Here is an 18,943-nt window from a genome sequence, read left to right as displayed (position 1 = left end):
TGTTTCAGCTTTGATGCCATGTCCTGACATTGAGGCAAGGCTCACAGAGGCTGGTTTGTCAGCTCGTCTTTGAAACAGACTCTCTCTGGTGTCTGTCTCTGACTCTCCTGACAGCCACTGGGTAACAGTACAAACAGGGTAATCTGAGGTTTAAGCAATAATTGACTTGTCAATGGGGATCAGAATTTCAACATCTGCACAAGTCCGATTCAGTATAAAACAAAATGACAGGCTGCTTTGTAGGAGCAGCATCATTTATGTTGATACGGTGGGTATTTCCTCACAAAATAGAGATCTGAGGTGAAGTTATTCAATTTAATTTAATGCAATGTACTTTATTTCAAGAAGATAATCTCAAAAGTAAGACTGACCTCACAGTTATGGTCATTTCTCCTGTCTTATAGGGACATCTTGTGGCCACAGTAGGTACACAAACTGTAACCCTTTAACATTTATGCAAAGTGACTAGCCTTGTAGCTGAAGCTGTCAAATACATGTAGTGGAAGAGATTAATCAAGTGGCATAAAATAAAATTACTGAGGTAAACTTGCTACATGAAGTCAAAATTGTTCTTAAGTAGGCTACAGTACTTCAGCAGTTGTACTTACATGTTACATTCCACCGCTGGTTTTGACACCACGTTGAGTTTTAAAGTGAAACTCCATCCATTAATGATTAAACTTTATAACAGGCCACATTATTTCATACAAAAATACATCTATATTTTTACACTTTGCAAGTTCTAATGTTTATAAAAGCATGCATACAAGCAGCATGTGTGCTCACATGTACATACCAGGGGTTCATTTATACAGAGAGAAAACAGAATTCAAGAATATGATTTTATTTTAAAAAGAATACGAAAGCAACATTGGTTTATAGCAAATGTATCAAACACATACCAAGTTCTAAGTGCCTTTTTGTTTAGAAGGCCTTAGTGGTGTCATATTGTTGTAGTTCTTGACAGAAAAGTCTGGTTTTTGTAAATATGGAATTTTTCCAATAACATTATGTGTAGTGTACAACTGGACACAAGAATGAAGTGGATGAAGAAAACTTCCTCAGAAAATGCCTTCTTGATAATATGTCAGCAGGGCATTTCCACTGATTAATGATTGATTGAAAGAATATACTTATTTGATCACAAGTTGTGTTGTATGATTTAAATATTTGATTTTGTGGCATGTGTTTAATGTTTTTTTAATTACTTTATTACGTTTATTTGCTTTATTAATCCCCCAGAGGGGAAATTCAATGTTTTCACTCTTGCTTGTCAATTACACACAGGTCCGAAAGACACACACATGCACAAACAGGACCTACACATGCACAAAGTGGAGAGAGATGTCAGAGTGAGGGGGCTGCCCTTGGTCAGGCGCCCCGAGCAGTTGGGGGGTTCGGTGCCTTGCTCAAGGGCACCTCAGCAGTGCCCAGGAGGTGAACTGGCACCTCTCCAGCCACCAGTCCACGCTCCATATTTGGTCCGGACAGGGACTCAAACAGGTGACCCTCCGGTTCCCAACCCAAGTCCCTATGGACTGAGCTACTGCTGTTTAATGTTTTGTGAAGGTTAGAGCATTTTGCAGACAGGATGTGCTATTTTGGCCAGAGACTTTCAGTCTAGGCTTGTGTGTGTTTTGAAAATGTAACTTTTACATGGACAAATGCATCCAAACAAATGAGGAAAAACTGTAAAATACAAATGCTTTGTGATGCAGAGTGTTTCTTGTTCATAAAGGAAACCTCTTTAACTTTATTATCTTATTAAGACTAGTTTTCTTCCAGTTAATTTCACAAAATAATTTTAGTTACAACGTAATAATATGTAATTATATTTTATAATTATAATTATATGTTTAAAAGTATCACAGACCTCCATGCTGTGTTGTCCTCAGTAAAGCCTACTAGCTATAAGACAAACTGCAGTGCCCCCCTCAGGCTGAGCTCGGTACTGCACCGACCAACTACAACACTAGCAGGCGGCGAAGGAGGCGTGTGTGTGACAGTCCGCCAACATCGCCTTCGGCTGGCCGAAAACAACCCCAGTGTGTGTTGGCGTTCAGTAAAACAGGTACACAACGAATTTTAAAACGAACCAGGGTGTGTTGCTTTGCTGCATTTCATGTTTTACCGGTGTTAATGAGGCTGTGATGCACGCGTTGTTCCTAGCTAAAGTGAGCTAAGCTAAGCTAAGCTAGGCTAGGCTAGCTGGGAGCTAACAGGCTAAAAGCAGCACAGCGCTAACGTTATAAAGGCCCGGGCTACAGGCTCAAAGCAGGCCGACGTGTGTGCTAACAAACTCCTCAATAACTTTGGAAACATTGCTATTTCACGCCTTAAATCCCCAAAACGACACGAGGGTTGCGTAAATGTGGAAATTAAATTAAGCTTATAATGTATAAACAATAATATGGTGTAAACACTTGACAACGATAACATAACATTTAAGATTTGGCTAATGTTAGCTTAGCCTTTTGGCTGTAGGCTGTTTACCTGCGACTGTAACATTAATGTGCTAAACACTAATAATGCTTATGATAAATCAAAGAGGCGATTAACTTAACAATAAAGCTCAAAATGACATAGTTGTGCATGTGATGATTCACAGTAGCTACAGTTAATGTTACGCATTTACAAATGAAAATGAAATAACCCTGTAGTCTGAGAGATTATTTGTAATTAAATAAAAGTATTGTCAGTTATTTGCATAAAGCATTTGGTTTGTTGGCTTAAATGTCACTTGCAAAAGCAAATAGTGTTTGCTACTGTCAAGGTCAGTTTAACATAGTTAAGACACACTTGAGTGACTAAATAAAATCAATCAAAGTGTAAGTTAGTAAAGAAAATATCTTAAGTAAGGGCTGATTGATAAGAAAAGCATACCAAACAAATAGGCCTTTGATACTCCTTTGATGTCAATAAATATATATAGACATGCCTGTGGGTTATCTAATTACTAAAAAATTTTAGATGAAAAAAATGTAACTGCTTTGTATTATTAGTGTATATAAAATATTTTCAGTGATTCACAGTCTTGACATAAGTGTATGACATTAACATCAATATACTTGTATACAGATATTTGTTTATATTGTCTATCATTGGTGCTTTTTGAATATATTAATGACCTATTTATATAACACTTGATTTTTTTCCCCATATACTTTTTTGTGTAAATACTAGTCCTGTCTAATATTAACATTTATTTACTCAGTTTTGTTGTGCTTGCTCCGAGCTGTTCGGTTTATTTATGTGAAAAAATCAGTCACATTCCTTGTATATGTACACATACTTGTCCAATGCAGATGAGTTGATTCTGATTCTAACAAACCATTAACACAGATAAAATCTTGAGAAAGGTGATCAGTATTAATAACACAGCAGACAAATTAGTAATTCTAAGGTAACCCTACTTGCTGTTATCTGCACTTTAAGATGGAGAGTCACAATTTGTGTTATGGGTAATAAGAAATTACCGAGCCCCTTGCGTTTTGTTCTCAGATATATTGATTGTGATTTATGGTTTTTAATTTTATTACTGTAAAACAGCAGGGGATTAACGCTTAAAGTATTTATAGCAAAGAAATGGTGTGGGAGCCATAAGTAATGTGAGGTTATCTCCCAGAAGAACTCTCTGTGCAGTTTGTCTCAGTCAAATATTTATTTTAAGGGAAAAAAATCATTTGTACATCTCTCTTCTGTCCCTTTCACTCCACGCCTCGTTGTCCTACATTTTCTGATGCTCTTGTGTGCTCTCTCTTTCTTCTCTCTCCCATGTTTCTTTTCTCTTTGCCTCTCTACAGCAGCCGTGCCCCGCCGCGCCCCCACCCCCAGCGGAGCCGTCATGTGGCAGGAGGCCCGCAAGCATGAGCGCAAGCTCCGTGGCATGATGGTAGATTACAAGCGCCGAGGAGAGCGGCGGCGAGAGTACTATGAGAAGATAGTAAGAGACCTCTATCATCTATCTGTCTGAGCAATGAATGCAGAAATACTTGTAGCTCTGTGGCAGAAAGCCTGAGCAGATCTGATCATCTGGGTTCAAAGTGCTGCTAACTACATAGTGATGACAGTCAAACTACCTTGAATGCAAAATTTTCTCAAGAGTTTGCTTTTCAACTGTTTACAATCCAAACCTGTCTGTACTGATAAAACAATCAAACACTAGCACGCCCTACAAATCCATCCTTATCTGACCAATATCTTTCCTGAATCCCCAACAGCTTCATTAGACAATGTGCACGTAACTTTAAAGACTACCTCCTCCATCTTTGCAAACCTCTGTTGCCCCTTATTTCCACCCAGCCGACAGTGGGACTTAGATTCATTGTGCCGACAGTGGCTTGGAAAACCACCCATAAGGTAGAGGGAAGGCGGCTGGAGTTCCTCCAACATTTGCGGTTAGATTATCATATTTTTTTATTGACAAAAATATAGGCTGCTTCGGCTGATTTTTTTTATGCGCACATGTGCCCCTAAATATTTTTTACAGTTCGCACACACGTATTTTTAGTGGAGTGAAATGCTCCCACTGTCGAGCGCTGGATCTGACAGCCTGAGCACATCGGCACAAAACGCTACGGCGTTCGAGATATTATTTATATCATGAGAAGTCAATACTTTCGGCAGCCTAAATCTTTTATTTAGAAACTATGGCGGGTCAAATTAAACTATGGCGAACCGCCATAGTTTCGTTAATTAATGGGAAACACTGGTTTTCTGAAAGCTTATACATAGGGATGAAATGGAGCAGTACCAGCAGATATTGTGGAGGCAGTGTAGCATAGTTCAATGAAGATACAGCCGTAGGAGACGACAAAGAAATTAAGATAACGGTGGAACAGAACAAATCGGTAATATGATGAAAAGAATTCTCCTTCCACATGTTGAAATGTATATAATGGCTGCACAGACCACTGCCTTCTACAGCGCTGCCTCTGTTTGAAGACACATTATTAAGACCTCCTCCACTGAAACTTTTGACTCTGTCCTCTAGTGCCATCTATTGGCTGTATCTGTGCCATCTTAAAGGATGCATGGAAATGTTTAAAACCGACATATCTATTTGCGTATGTAAAGGGAGTATAAATGAGCCTTCAGAATCATGAGTATGCCATGGTAGCCATTATATGAATGTAAATCAAGGACCAGCACAATATGGCACTGGCTAGACATGAGCAACAATGAGAGACAGCTTCTAGGTGGGCATAGACACTTACAATGTCACTTCCTCTTCTAACTATGATGAAGACATGCATTATGTCCAAATGTTAGTTGCTGCACCTCATTCAAAGCTCTTACTGTAATCGTTTGCTCCAGATCTCATGTTTTCAGCTGCAGCTTTAAGTTGGCTTATGCGTTGGCTGAGACTCCTTCACCTCCTGTTCACTTTCTATTTCTGCCAGTTGGTTTTTGTTCTAGCTGTCTGCGTGGAGCCAAATTTAGACCTGAGATGACAGATGAATGCAATTAACTCTCTTACATCAGCATTTTGAACAAGTATGGTCTCACTTCACAAGACACTGTAAAGCACCACGTACATGAGCCTAAGTTGTTCTTCCGGTTTGATTAGAAAGCGAAATAAGCGAAAAGGAACAGTACAGTTTCACTGTTCCACTATTTGCTTACTTATTTTATTGAGTTGGTTGTATATAGTTGGTTTATAGTCTATTGACTACCTCTCATTTTGTCTCGACAGAAAAAAGATCCAGCTCAGTTTCTCCAGGTTCATGGCCAAGCATATAAGATCCATCTGGATCCTGCTGTGGCGCTGGCTGCAGAGAGCCCCATCAACATGTGAGGAAACACACACACACACACACACACACACACACACCAGATGCTCAGTGCTTGTGGGAGCTTGCTGATCATATTATACCTTGTTTCTCTTGTTTTGTGAAAAGGATGCCGTGGCAAGGAGACGCCAACAATATGATTGACAGGTTTGATGTGAGGGCTCACCTGGACTACATCCCCACCTACACACCTCCACTGCTCAGCACATCGTAAGTGTTGAAATTACTTGAAGTCACATTTAACCTCAAAATCTGTCTGGTATGAATATTTTTGTTAAATTTCTTACCTTTGTTTGTGCAGGCACTGTGGAAACATTTGCGCGTGATCTCATGATCATTTTACATTTTGACATTTGAGGCACTTGATTAACGGAAAACACAAGTCATGAATACGAGAAAGTCTCATACCCTAACATAAAATTTGTCCAAGAGAGGGTGTTGTAAAGTATCAAGCAGAGAGGGTTTTGTCTTGTTTTTTATTTAATTGTTTGTTCCTTCAGTTGTTTTCAGTCTGCCACCATCAACAAAATAAATAACAAAATAAACATGTTTATCCAGTACATAGAACTAGGAGTCTGTTTGGACTGTCAAGCTCACAGTCAAACTGTCGCAGATGCATCAGAAAATGTGGTTATGAAACAAAGGATCATTTCCCTGGGTCTCTCTGGAGGTGCTGAATGTCTTGTTTTTAAAAATAATTGCTTGGTTTTTCTTGCTTTATGCATACATTAATTAATCAGCACTCATAAGAACGTAGTGCGAACGCTGACAAAATCAACAGGGGGGTGCACGCATGTAGAAACAGCTTTTTGCAACTAGCATTTCTCTCTCTTAGAGAAAGCTGAAAGATCTATTTACAGCTATGAAAAAATCAATCTGAAGCTCCGTCTGTCTGATTTTCTATTTATTGATCTCCTCCCACTCCCTTTCAGTACTGTTGACAGCGCCGCTCCCGCACATACAAACACTAACAACACTGAATAACTCACACACACCCCCTTAACGCAACAAACAGCATCCTATTATAAAATAAGTTTTTATGCCAAGTCAAAAAGACGAATTGTTTAATTGGTGTTTCAGCTCTTTTGTCTCTTGTGGAAAAAATGCAAAGTTAGTGGAAATGAGCCTGGATATGGAATCATTGAATGTTGATCATTGAATATGAATCAGTGAGCCCCAAAAAACAAACAAAAACATGTTCAACTTTTAGTCAACTATGGACAAAACTTGATTCATTAAATTTGATGAGGTAAATCTGGGAATGAAAAACATATTCAGTGTTATTGATACCCGAAGTGCAACAGATGTTTAATGAAAATTAAACTGTAGATTACTAGTGTTGTGTACTATGCAATCATTTGTATTGTTTGAAAAGGTAAAATGAAATATATCCTGTCATTTTTTTTATTGTGAAAGTCTTTATTTCCATTCAACATTTCTCAACAGAGAAACATCTTCTAAATCTTTTCTGGATGTTTTAAAGGTCCAGTGTGTAGCATTTAATGGCATCTAGTGGTGAGTTTACAGAACTTAGACATTTCCCATGTGCCAGGCATGTAGGAGAATTACAGTGGCCATCACAGAATTAGGGATGGCCCTGTCTAGAGCCAGTGTTTGGTTTGTAGGCTCTGGCAAAGTCCGTTAAGAGGACCCGCCCTGTATGTAGATTATACCGCTCACTCTAAGGTTATGAAAGCACAATGATTACACACTAATGAAAACATAGTTATGAAAATTGTATACCATTTCTGCCAACAGATGTCTCTAAATCCTCCACACTGGACCTTTATGCTGTTGTTCTATAATACCCACAGTCTTCTTAAACTAGTCTTGTATTGGTGCATTACCACTGGTGATCAAGAACACTGGTTGTTCTGGTTGTTGGTGTAAAAATAACCGAGTCACTAAGAAGTTCAACATGTCATTGATGAGATTATTTCAATTTCTTCTTCTATTCCGCCTCAGAGTCAAACGCTTCAGGCTCCATTAGATGCCAAAAATGCCCAGAAAAAGATAAGACAAACTTAATTTATCCTGAGGGAAACTGCTGTTCAGCTATGGCAACACAAAGTGGAAAGAATACGTTAAAAGTCCTAGATAACAATAAAAATCAGGTGCAAATCCAAAATAAAAACAGTATATACAATGCTGAAATCAGGTTATCAGTATTGATCTTAAAAATGTAAGCAGGTTAGATATGTATTTACATTATCAGATCTGTAATACGTGTCCTGTGGGGAAAAAAGTGGTAAAATATAAGACAACCTTATACTCTTCATCTCATACAGAACACCAGAGCAGGAGATGGAGGAGAGGAAGTGCAACTATGAGCGATACAGAGGCCTGGTGCAGAATGACTTTGCCAACAGTGAGTATCACAAAGTTCATAACATTTGGTTTCATGTTGCAACACTGACACATTGTTAATACATGTGTTCTTAATGTGCCTGTAGTGGTCTGTTAGCCTGCCCTCAGTGGGTATATTTTGCAGTTGTGTTGTGCTCTTAAACTCCCTGCTGTCCTCCTACAGTCTCTGAGGAGCAGTGTTTATACCAGATCTACCTGGATGAGCTCTACGGTGGTCCCCAGAAACCAAATGAGGACGAGAAGAAAAAGTATGTCATTTAAGTGAAAGGGTTGCCTCATTTCTACTGTGCATTTTAATCCATGATCGTGTCTGGGGGTTATGTATTTATAAATCCTTTCTCCCATGGTGCAGACTGGCTGAAAAGAAGGCCACCATTGGTTACACCTATGAAGACAGCACTGTGACAGAGCCCGACCCCCAGTCAGACAAAGATGAAGACAATTCGGAGAACAGTGAATCCGAAGAGGACGAGGGCATCCCAGATATTGGTGAGGAAACGGGTTTGGCACTACTGAGATTTAGATATCAGGAAAATTGAAACTTCAGAGACAAACCACAAAAACAAGCTGCAGAAACAGGATGCAGAGCAGAAATGTGCACCAAGGTGTAACCGCTACTGTCAGTTTGTCGCTCTTCATTAGTTTGAAAGAAAACGAGACATATTTAGGTCAATATATGTGATCACTAAATGTTTTCTTTACTTTACACCTACTTATCTGCTGTGAGCTGAGGATCCTCTCTGTCTCAGGTTAAATTGTGCTTTGGCTTGTCACTGTGTTAAAAAGCTTTTGTCATGTCTCTGTGTGTATTTACAGATGTGGAGGTTGATGTCGATGAGCTTAACCAGGAGCAGGTGCTTGACATAAACAAAATGGCAACCACATATGGAATGTCTGAAGGGGACTTTGTCAGGTAAGGTCTCAGTGATTATATCCTCATGTCTCAAAGGTCAAATACAGGTTTGGAAGAATACAAGACCTGTTGGCTCTGTAATGAATGTTATAACTGATATTCTCTTGCTTTTATAAGTTCTCAGTTCACAAAAAGAAATGGAAATTTAATGCTAATTGACCTCATATAAAAAGTCTTTTTAGAATTTTAGGTAAGCAAATATAATACAATAACAGCTCATAGGGTTATCAACTTTTTATTGATAGTAAAGGGGACCTGTTATGCTCAATTTTAGGGTTAATACTTCTATTTTGGGTTTCTACTAGAACATGCTTACATGCTTTACTGTTAAAAAAAACAATTTATTTTCCTCATGCTGTTGTGCTGTAACATCTGTGCTCACGCTTTGTCTGAAATGCTCCGTTTTAGCACCTGTCTCTAAAAAACCACCCTACTGAAAAAGCCCTTTCAGCTTTGATTGGTCAGCGTTTCCTGGTCTTCCGTACCTCTCTGTCTCTGCATCGTCATTGTAGCCAGGGAATGACTGTAACGGAGAATAGCAGCCCTTCTAAACCTAACCGGACATGTTCCAGCAGTAATACGATCTCAGGTCAGGGAGAAATTAACATTATCAACAGCCTAGATTACATGTTTCCCTGAAGTTGGCATGAAGCTAGATGTAGCAGTGTAGTTTGCAATAATGTGGCTGGCGCAGATGAACGTGAAGAAATCTGTCACAAACTGTAGTCAGCTTGTCTCGAATTTAGAAAACACGTTGAAAAGAGAAGCTGCGTTACATTTACCTCTGATGTAGGAGGTTGTAGCTGGGAATGATGTCACACCCAAGTTGACCGTTTCTGTGTGTACGACTGTTTGTATGAGACACAAATAAGACAGAAGTGCTACTGTGCAGTGTATTACTGCAGCTTTCACTGCTGTTGATGCGCAGAGCAGCCATTTTGGGTTTTTGAGGTCAAGGTTGATGAGGTTTCCCCGATTTACCAAGTCAGAATTCCGACTAAAGGAGGCATAGAGGTTGGAATTTCAGATGGGGAACTTGGAAATTCCAACTTCCTAGTACAAATGAAGAGCACTAAGAGAATTTAGAAAGGTGGGAGGGCTGAGGTTTTTGCTCACAGGTGTTACTGTGTTTTTTTGCCTATTTATTTGAAAATTTGCAATTTCTGACATTTTAACTTTATATATATATAACAAAAAGATAAGGGAAAGCATAACTGGTCTCCTTTTAACAAAGTCCTGAGGGGACCAAAACTAACAATTTTTTTTTTAATCCAATTATTGTTTCCATAGCCATATTGAGCTCCGTGACAGAGAACTCATTCACCAATCAAAAACATCTCGATGAGTCATACACTTCCTTGAAAGGGAAATATTTTGTCATTGCAGTGAACATGAATGCCGTAGGCTGTTCAAAAGAAAAACCTTTGAACGCATTTACAGGCTCTGGCAAATGCCACTGTTAACATGATGCCTTTCTATCAGGATGTTGAGGAAAGACAAGGAGGAAGTGGAGGCCATCAAACATGCCAAGGCTCTGGAGGCGGAGAAGGCCATGTATTCTGTAAGATAAAATCCACTGAGGAATGTTTGTACGTGTGGTTTGACTGGTGTATGAGACTTTCTGAGTGACGTGTTTGATCATCTCAGGGCCGGCGTTCTCGCAGACAAAGGAGAGAGTTCAGAGAGAAGAGACTAAAAGGTAGACAGATCAGCCCACCAAGGTAAATTTATGTCCCTTTTTTTAGGGTTTATCCTTCATAAACAGTCCACTGTTGACCCATTGTCACCTCAAATTATGTTAAATAATAATAATATGTCGCCATCCTGTATTGCAGCTATGCCAGAAGAGACAGCCCAACATACGATCCTTATAAACGGTGAGTTGACTATTTTGTCCTTTTGTATTTTAATTTCCTGATTTATTGAGTCTTTATGTATATTTGACTCAATTTTCTGATTTCTCTCTCAGACCAGAGTCAGAGTCGAGCTCTGAGTCACGGTCACGCTCTCGTTCTCCTGGTCCAGAGAAGATCACCTTCATCACCAGCTTTGGAGGCAGCGATGATGAAGCGGCAGCAGCGGCGGCAGCAGCAGCAGCAGCAACACAAACAGCCGCTCCTCACTCTGGACACGTCTCCTCCAGCGTGCAGCACCCTGCAGGTCATAGCAGGGGCTCCCGGTCGGTAACTTTCCATCCTCCTGGCTTTTCATTAGTTATTTTCCTCTACTACAGTCAATTTTTTGTCTGTTGAAATGACCACAACTGTTGAGGCAGAAAGAATACTGACGATGAAATACTGATTTTTGTGGTAGGTGAGGTGGATTTAATCATTTAAAAATGTCTCTGTTTGATAACAAATGAACACATTCTGCATGTGCTTAGAGAAAAATGTGTGTGGTTGGACAGAAACATTTAGTGTCTGATTGTGCATGTCAGCAAGTAAACAATATCTTAATATTCTAATAATTACACTTCTATAGATCATGTGACAGTAAGATTTCTTAAAAACGAAACAGCAGTATATTGAAGATAGGCTAGGTGCTGGGCCGGTGTTCTTACTAAAACAGTGTGTTTCTGTTTGTCCAGGAGACGGCGATCTTCCTCCAGTCGCTCCCCTTCCTCCTCCTCCCGCTCCTCATCTCGGTCTTCGTCTCGCTCTTCTTCCCGTTCACGCCGCACCCGACGTGGACGCGGGGGAAGGGATGGGCGGCGATCCTGGACCCGATCACGGTCGAGACGGCGCTCCAGATCTCACTCCCGGGGTAGAGGAGGGAACGGAGGGGCCGGATCCTGGAGGAGACGTGACAGGACACGATCACGTTCACACGACAGAGACAGAGAGAGGGACAGAGACAGGGACCGGGACAGGAGACGATACTCGGCACGCAGACGGACAAGGTAAGACGGTCAGCGTCTCCCACCAGTGCTTTAGTTATTGTTTTACAGCAAACATGACACTCAGTGCGTTTACATGCAGCTTAAGAAAATCGAATTATTGACTTAGTCCGACTGAAACCGGGCTATTTGTAGCTCGTCTAACACACCTAATGCTGCATGTATCCACATAGTCTGACAGGAGTGGGACTCTGCGTTCTGCGCATGCACCACTTTTTCTTTCATGGGCTTTCACCTGGAAGAAGAAGGAGATGGCGTAGCAGCAGTTCAGTATAGCAGTGCAGTAACTCCCAGAAAAACAAAACAAACAAACAAACACACACCATGGTGACAGAGAAGCAGAAGACGCATTTCTGGACAGACGAGGAAACTACATTCATGCTCCGACAGCTAAAGGAACTCAACATTTTGAAGTTTATGGATGGTAGGAAAACGCTTCCCTTTCGGGTCAACCAGAACTAGTTCAATACACACTATATCAAAAAGGACACAGTGCCGCCTATCGAGGCGGACTCAGACGTACTTGGTCAGAAATTCAATTTTCTCTTCTGCATGTATACTCAGACAAGACGAGAAGTCCGACTTATTCCGACTGATTAGCCGAGCTATGAGCTTAGCTCGACTACTGCATGCATGTAAACGTACTGCGTGACAAGAGCTTTGTTTCCACTTTCTGTCAGGTCACGTTCCAGCTCACGGCAAGGGGGCAGTTCGAGGCGAGGGGCTCGGAGCAGTGGAGGCCACCGGCGGGGAGACAGCGGCAGCCGCAGTCCCTCTCAGTCCCCCAGCCGCCCCAACCACAGTCCCTCCCCTCACAGAGGAGCCCAGCCCTCTTCCAACACCATCTGTGACAAACTAAGAAAGTAAGGAAACTGTAGCAGAGACCACACCACTTAAACACTGTCAGAGAAATATCTTGTCTGTTTTAATGAAAGTGCTTTGGACATCTCAAATAAGGCTTTGACTTATAACTGAACATTTAGCCTGCTTTGTAGAAAGAAATGAGAAGTATATCATGTATTGCCATTTAGCCTAAAAATACAGAGATATGATTTTTATTCTGTATCGCCCAGCCCTAATTTTACCAACCCATGAATGTAATACTGCACTTTTAGGCTGTTTAATTAAAAACAAATTATCAAAATGTGAACTTTTCATTTATAAAGTTGAAGTCAAAACTTTGCAATTGAACTTTCACTGCCTTTCACTGTCCTAACTTAAAACCTCTCAGAAACATGAATTTTACATGTGTAGTCACTTCTGAATATTTTGTGATTTTTTTTTATTAGTCTTTAAATTTTGAAAAAGTTGTTGCAGGTGTTTGGGACATAGGTTTTTGTAAACAGCCAGCCATGCAATTAAGTGATATTAAGCCATAAGAATAATGTCTGACTGCATTATCAGGTTTGTCGAGACATGATGAAGAACAGTAGTTACTTTGATAGCTCATCTATTTATCACCACAGCTGATTATCTTTTCTCTTTCTGTCTGCAGGCCTGATACTGCGGGTGGTAAAGAGACGGGAGCTGCCAAAGTCAGTAAGAATTTGATCTAGCTGGTTTCTTGCTAAAGCCTACGCCTCCCTCATCCCTGACAGGCTGACATGGTTGTCCACCAGACTGGGATGTAGAAGCCATTGTTGCCCACAGAAAATAAAATGATGTGATTGATTTTTTTTTTTTTTTTTTTTTTTTCATACAAAGTGGACATGCACTGCCGTCACAGCCTTTTATTTAATATCTTGCAGTTGCCATTACAGTATTCTTCACCTTCTCGCGTGTATAGCTGAGAAGAACGTGAACTTGCAAACCCTGAAAAATGACAGACTGAATTAATGCTGCCATGTCTGTATGGAGTGAACATCCCAGCACCCTGTGAAGTCATTATTGTCCTGAGTGTGGTTTTAGTGTGGGATTTGCATGCATGTATACATATACATGTGGGTGAGAGAATGCAGCGTCTTTATATCTGTTTGTAGTCTTGCATACGGTATATCACATACCAATGGCCCTGAGAGTAAGAAAATGACTTCTTTGCTACTGACCGTGTCTTGTTTCAACTTGTCAGTATTGGCTATGTGATCGTTTAATAGTGACAAGATGTTTGATTAATCTTTGATGGAAAACAAGATGGGTGTGCGCCGGACAGCCATATCTGGGCTTGTTTGAACAAGCAGCTGAGCACACTCTAAATGTTACAGTGAAATGTTTTATGTCCCACGTACAGATTAAAGACTTGAGAGTTAAAGGAATAGTTGCACGTTTTGGGAAGTACTCTTGTAAGTACGGAAGTACAGTACAAGTCTCATGTCTGTACGCAAAATATGAAGCTACTGGGAGCAGTCGTTTTTCTTGTAGCTTCACATTAAGGGGACAGATGTGAGAGTTGTATCGTGTTTCATGTCTTAAGTCCAGTTCAGACCAAAGATTCACGATGAGTCAAGTTGAAACTTGCAGCCACTTGCAGTGCGCTGGCCTGCAACGTAAGGAAAACCTGCCAGTTTACACCAACGGTTTATGGTCTCCAAAACAACAACAACTCTATGTACTACTATGTACAAACTATATATATTTGTAGCTTCTTAAAATATAAATAAGGATCGTGATATTGACATACTTCCTACAAATGCATCTCTAGTACTGATGAAACAGTGAAAACATAAAACAATCTGAGCTTCACATGGACAGTATTCCCAATAAAATGCCACAATAATGAGTATGTGTGTAAAATGCACACATACAGTGAGCAGCAGCCGCGACTCAACGCCTGGCACTGACGCACCATGAAGACAGAGACTGACATAAGTGTCAACGGCTGTGAACGGGCCAGTTCACACCACTGCAACTTTCCCCTGCAGTGCTCCAAAGCCGTTTCATCTCGTCGCAGATCTTTGGTCTGAGATGGGCTTAACTGTCTGCAGGAGAGTGAGCAAGCATATTTCCCCAGATCTCAAACTGTCCCTTTATTTGTTTCTAACCTCCTGAACTGTTTGCTGTCCTGAACCAGCTTCTGCTCTCGCTGCATATTCTGGCAAACAAGAACAAAATTTGAATATCCTCCAACAGTCAGACAGACAAGTAGAGTGGAAGTTATAATCTTCTCTGCAGTGTTGTGACCTGCAGTTTTTCTTGCCTGGCCAGGTTTAAACGGCCCAGTGATGGGTGTGTCTGTAACAAAATGCCACTGGCTCTTTCTGAACTTTATGATCTCATCGGACCTGAACTTGCCCATGTTACACTTTACGACCTTCTATCCCTCTCCTGCCATCCTCCTCCCCCTTTTATCTGTCTGACAGTGTTCATCCATACAGGTATATTTAAGTGTGAAGGTTCATGTGACTCAAGCTCCTGTCATGCCTCTAAACTACAGCAGCAGTTTGCCTCTGTCCTCACACACACACACACACACACACACACACACACACACACACACACACACACAGCCTGTTCAGTAAGATTCAAGTGTGCTTGTTGACTCAACAAACATCACACATAATTAATTTATCTGCAGCCTTTTTATCTCCACCAGCTACTGTACATAAAGATGATAATGCCAAAATTGTATGACAGCACGGTGCCTTTGATCTCTTCCTTACACACACACAAACACACGCACACAAACACTTCTGTCAGGCTGTGAAAGGATGTGCTAACACGATTGTGTCACCTGCAGCCCAAGATGACCCCACAGGAGCGGCTCAAGCTACGAATGCAGAAGGCGCTCAACAAGCAATGTGAGTACAGCAGAGGAGATTGCCTGTGGTTTGTGTACAAGTGAAGAAACAGCACAAACCTGAATCATGAACAAGTTCAGATCTAGCTCATGTGCGTTAGGTTCAATATGCAAATTTTAAAGGTTTTCTTTTTTTTCTCCCCCAATTTTCTCTGGTTTTTCCCGTCCTGCAGCCAAGGCGGATAAAAAAGCTGCTCAGGTGAAGATCCAGCAGCAGGAACACAAACGACAGGTGTGTGTGTGCGTGCGCGTTTTCATGTGTATGTACTTGAGTTTCAAGCAGAAACAGAGGCCCTGTTGTCCTGTATAACCCCTCATTGCTGTTTATTTTACAGGAGCGAGAGGGAGAGCTACGAGCCATGGCACGCAAGATACGCATGAAGTAAGAACTGTGTGTGTGTGTGTGTGTGTGTAAGTGGATTGTTTGGTATTTGTGTGTTGCAACTGTCTGACCAGAGGCTCTGCGTTTAGGGAGCGTGAGAGACGTGAGAAAGAGAGGGATGAATGGGAGAGACAGTACGGGCGACAGAGCCACTCGCCTTCTCCTTCCAAATATGGTAAGACTGTAGGTTTGTGATCACAAATAGCCATATGGATCTAATCTAATAATAATTTGTTCATTGTGTGTGCGCAGTCTTGCATCTCAAAGGAAAGTAACCAAAGTATTTAATCAGCTAAGTGACCGTCTGATTTGCTGGCGTCAGTTTCTGCTCTGACAGTTTTATAGCCAGTAAGATGTTGTGTCATGCTATTGTTCTGATGATGTCTCTGTGTCCTCTGTCCCTCCAGGCCGAGAGCACAACTCACACAGAAGGTATGTGAGAAGCCACAAGAATCTGCACAGCACCGATGAAGCAGAATTGAATTATGGGAGCCCTCCGCATTAATGCATAAACATTATCTCAGAGGTCCTTCACGGCAGCAGCCTTTATATACAGCACTTTAGCCACTCCGCTTTTTCTTCACTCAACTACCAAACCAGTGTTTCAGGCTCCAGTCTGCCAGACAATATTATTAAGCATATAAATAAAATTGTAGCTTAATGGTGCAGTCAGCGATTCTAATCCAATACACTCTTTTTGTCATCCTCATGGTCCGCTAGCTGTCATTCTGTGAGTGCACTGAAAAAGAAATCAGGTGTTCATACATGGCCCCTGGCTCCATAAATGGAGAACAAGCAAAGTGGCTCGGACAGGAGGGCTGTATTTGTTTGGGTGTTGAGCACAAAAATCAACAATCTTTCTCCAGAATCACTGATTACACCTTTAAATCAAAGTTAGGTTTAAGTCATGGTTTAAAAATCTTAGCACAGCTGCAGTTGGTCATCATGTCAGTCACTGTTCGTGAACTGTGGTCAAACTGTCACACTAGACAGCGCTGTAAATCAGTCAGATATGAATCGAGATTTTGTGACTGCGTTGCCTTTTTCTCGCCTCAAATGAGAAAGCTGGTCAGGCCGGTGGGCGATGCAGTCAGTTGTTTCCAACATGACAGCAGTGTCACAGACTTTCTCACTTAACAGCTAAACAGGAAGCTAAAATATGTATCTGAAAAGTTGATCCATATTTGCTCAGCACTGCCTGTGTTTGACAGTTTGACCACAGTTCACGAGCAATGACTGACATGATTGACACCTGCTTTAGAGACCCCTCGTCTCTGGTTGTTTCCAGTGCGCTGCCGTTAAGTCTAGCGAATGCAGTTAGAAGCAGTAGGAAGAGGAGGAGGGACATGATATTTTTCACATCTTTTTAATGCACTTTTTATCAGATCATAGTGACATTTTCAGCAAATATGACAGCAAGTTATTGTCCTACGTGTTACCAGCTACAGCTTTATCCAGTAGATCTATGCTAATATTACTTTAGGGTCTTTAATAGACAAGAGTAACACTTGACTAAATCTAAGTTATGTGCTATTTAATGGTGCTGCTAAAGGCTGTTCACATCAGTAATGTGTGTCTTTATATTTAGCTATGATCACACAAAATGCTTCTTTGTTAACTTTAAGTTTGTAACAAAAATTAAGAGATCAGGCTTTACAGACAAGAAAGAGATGTGCTCTCTTTCTCTATGATGCTGTCAGACTCTTCTGCTGTCACCGTCATACTGATTCTGTTTTTTATTTCTCACAGGAGGTCGAGGTCGAGGTCACGGAGTCCATACTACAGATACTGAGCTCGGGAAAATATCCCCCAGTTGTCATGCACACACACTGTCCAACAAACAGCCTATCACATGGAAATATGAAGAGAGGAACTGTGACACAGATCTGTACCTGAGCATTGTGTTCTCTGATGTGTGTCTGCAGAATAACACGTTTTGACTGTGGTACCTTTTAGTTTCACTAATCACACAGCCGACTGGCTGAGCCAAGCTGAGTTTGATCTGCCTCCTTTTTTTCATTTTTGTTTCATCTTGTAAAGCGACTGCAGGTTTATTAAATGAGTTTCTTCTGCATGCTCCTTTTTTTTCTTTTTCTGCCTGAACACTTCCTCTCAACTCGTCTGGAGACGTTTGTATTTCAAAGTACATGATACTATAAGCAATATCTCACCTATTACCTCGCGTCGTCTTCATGTCAGCCTTTTACTTTTCTCTAACAAGGAACGCTCACACTAAAAGACCATTTTAAACTTTCATGAGCTGATGTACAGGATATTTATACGCATCCATTGGAAACTTCTTTGTTAAAGAAAATGTATTCAATCATCGACTGCTCTTTTATACTCTGTCCTCTTCCAACCGGTTAACAGCAGTAAATAACTTTTTGTTCTCAGTAATGTGGAATGTTAAATACAGAACAAGAAATAAACTGACTTTGAAATTATTGTTCATTTTCTTTTTCCTGTTGCTTTTACACAGTGTCTTCAGATCCTCAAAATGTCTTAATTTCTTAAATCCAGTTTTATAAATATTGGGCGTCAAAAGTCACCAATCTTAAGGTTGAATTTGTGAGCTCTTGCTGCATTGAGGAAAAAAATTGCGATCTTCCTCATTTTGACTGCATGAAGCCTTGCACCTATGTGATGTGTGTGTAGTCGTTCTCCCTCAACTTAAATGCGTCAATCATTGAATTTCATTTATCCGTCTTTTTGTTTATGCCAAAATGAACCAAGCTCTTCTACGTGGAAGTACAAATTTCAGATGTTACAAATCTTTAAACCCATCACTGAACTTTAAACTGTCTTTATACTTCCATCTTGAACTTAAATGTTGGCAAAATATAGATTAATTCACTGACCA

At 40.7% G+C, this 18,943-nt stretch overlaps 1 protein-coding gene across 3 annotated transcripts; it reads left to right on the top strand.

The window, feature by feature from the left end:
* Positions 1–1,952: 1,952 nt before the first annotated feature.
* On the top strand, positions 1,953–18,529 carry clasrp (CLK4-associating serine/arginine rich protein). Of its 3 annotated transcripts, XM_050032885.1 has the most exons (21): positions 1,953–2,071; positions 3,804–3,943; positions 5,696–5,793; positions 5,901–6,002; positions 8,081–8,160; positions 8,323–8,407; positions 8,512–8,648; positions 8,976–9,072; positions 10,555–10,633; positions 10,720–10,793; positions 10,908–10,949; positions 11,042–11,251; positions 11,660–11,971; positions 12,649–12,831; positions 13,464–13,503; positions 15,642–15,702; positions 15,875–15,933; positions 16,037–16,083; positions 16,173–16,258; positions 16,491–16,515; positions 17,833–18,529. In XM_050032885.1, the coding sequence occupies exons 2-21, from the start codon at positions 3,845–3,847 to the stop codon at positions 17,873–17,875; spliced, it is 1,959 nt and encodes a 652-aa protein (XP_049888842.1). In that variant the 5' UTR covers positions 1,953–2,071; positions 3,804–3,844; the 3' UTR covers positions 17,876–18,529. The 3 variants fall into 3 exon arrangements, 1 of the variants encoding a protein (XP_049888842.1); XR_007569094.1 differs by lacking the exons at positions 16,491–16,515; positions 17,833–18,529 and having other exon boundaries at positions 13,464–13,507; positions 16,173–16,259; XR_007569095.1 differs by lacking the exons at positions 15,875–15,933; positions 16,037–16,083; positions 16,173–16,258; positions 16,491–16,515; positions 17,833–18,529 and having other exon boundaries at positions 13,464–13,631; positions 15,642–15,695.
* The last annotated feature ends 414 nt before the right edge of the window (positions 18,530–18,943 follow it).

Source organism: Epinephelus moara, chromosome 2 (assembly GCF_006386435.1).
Source record: "Epinephelus moara isolate mb chromosome 2, YSFRI_EMoa_1.0, whole genome shotgun sequence".
In the NCBI taxonomy this organism is placed as follows: Eukaryota; Metazoa; Chordata; class Actinopteri; order Perciformes; family Serranidae; genus Epinephelus; species Epinephelus moara.
This window is presented reverse-complemented; position numbering and strand designations above follow the sequence as displayed.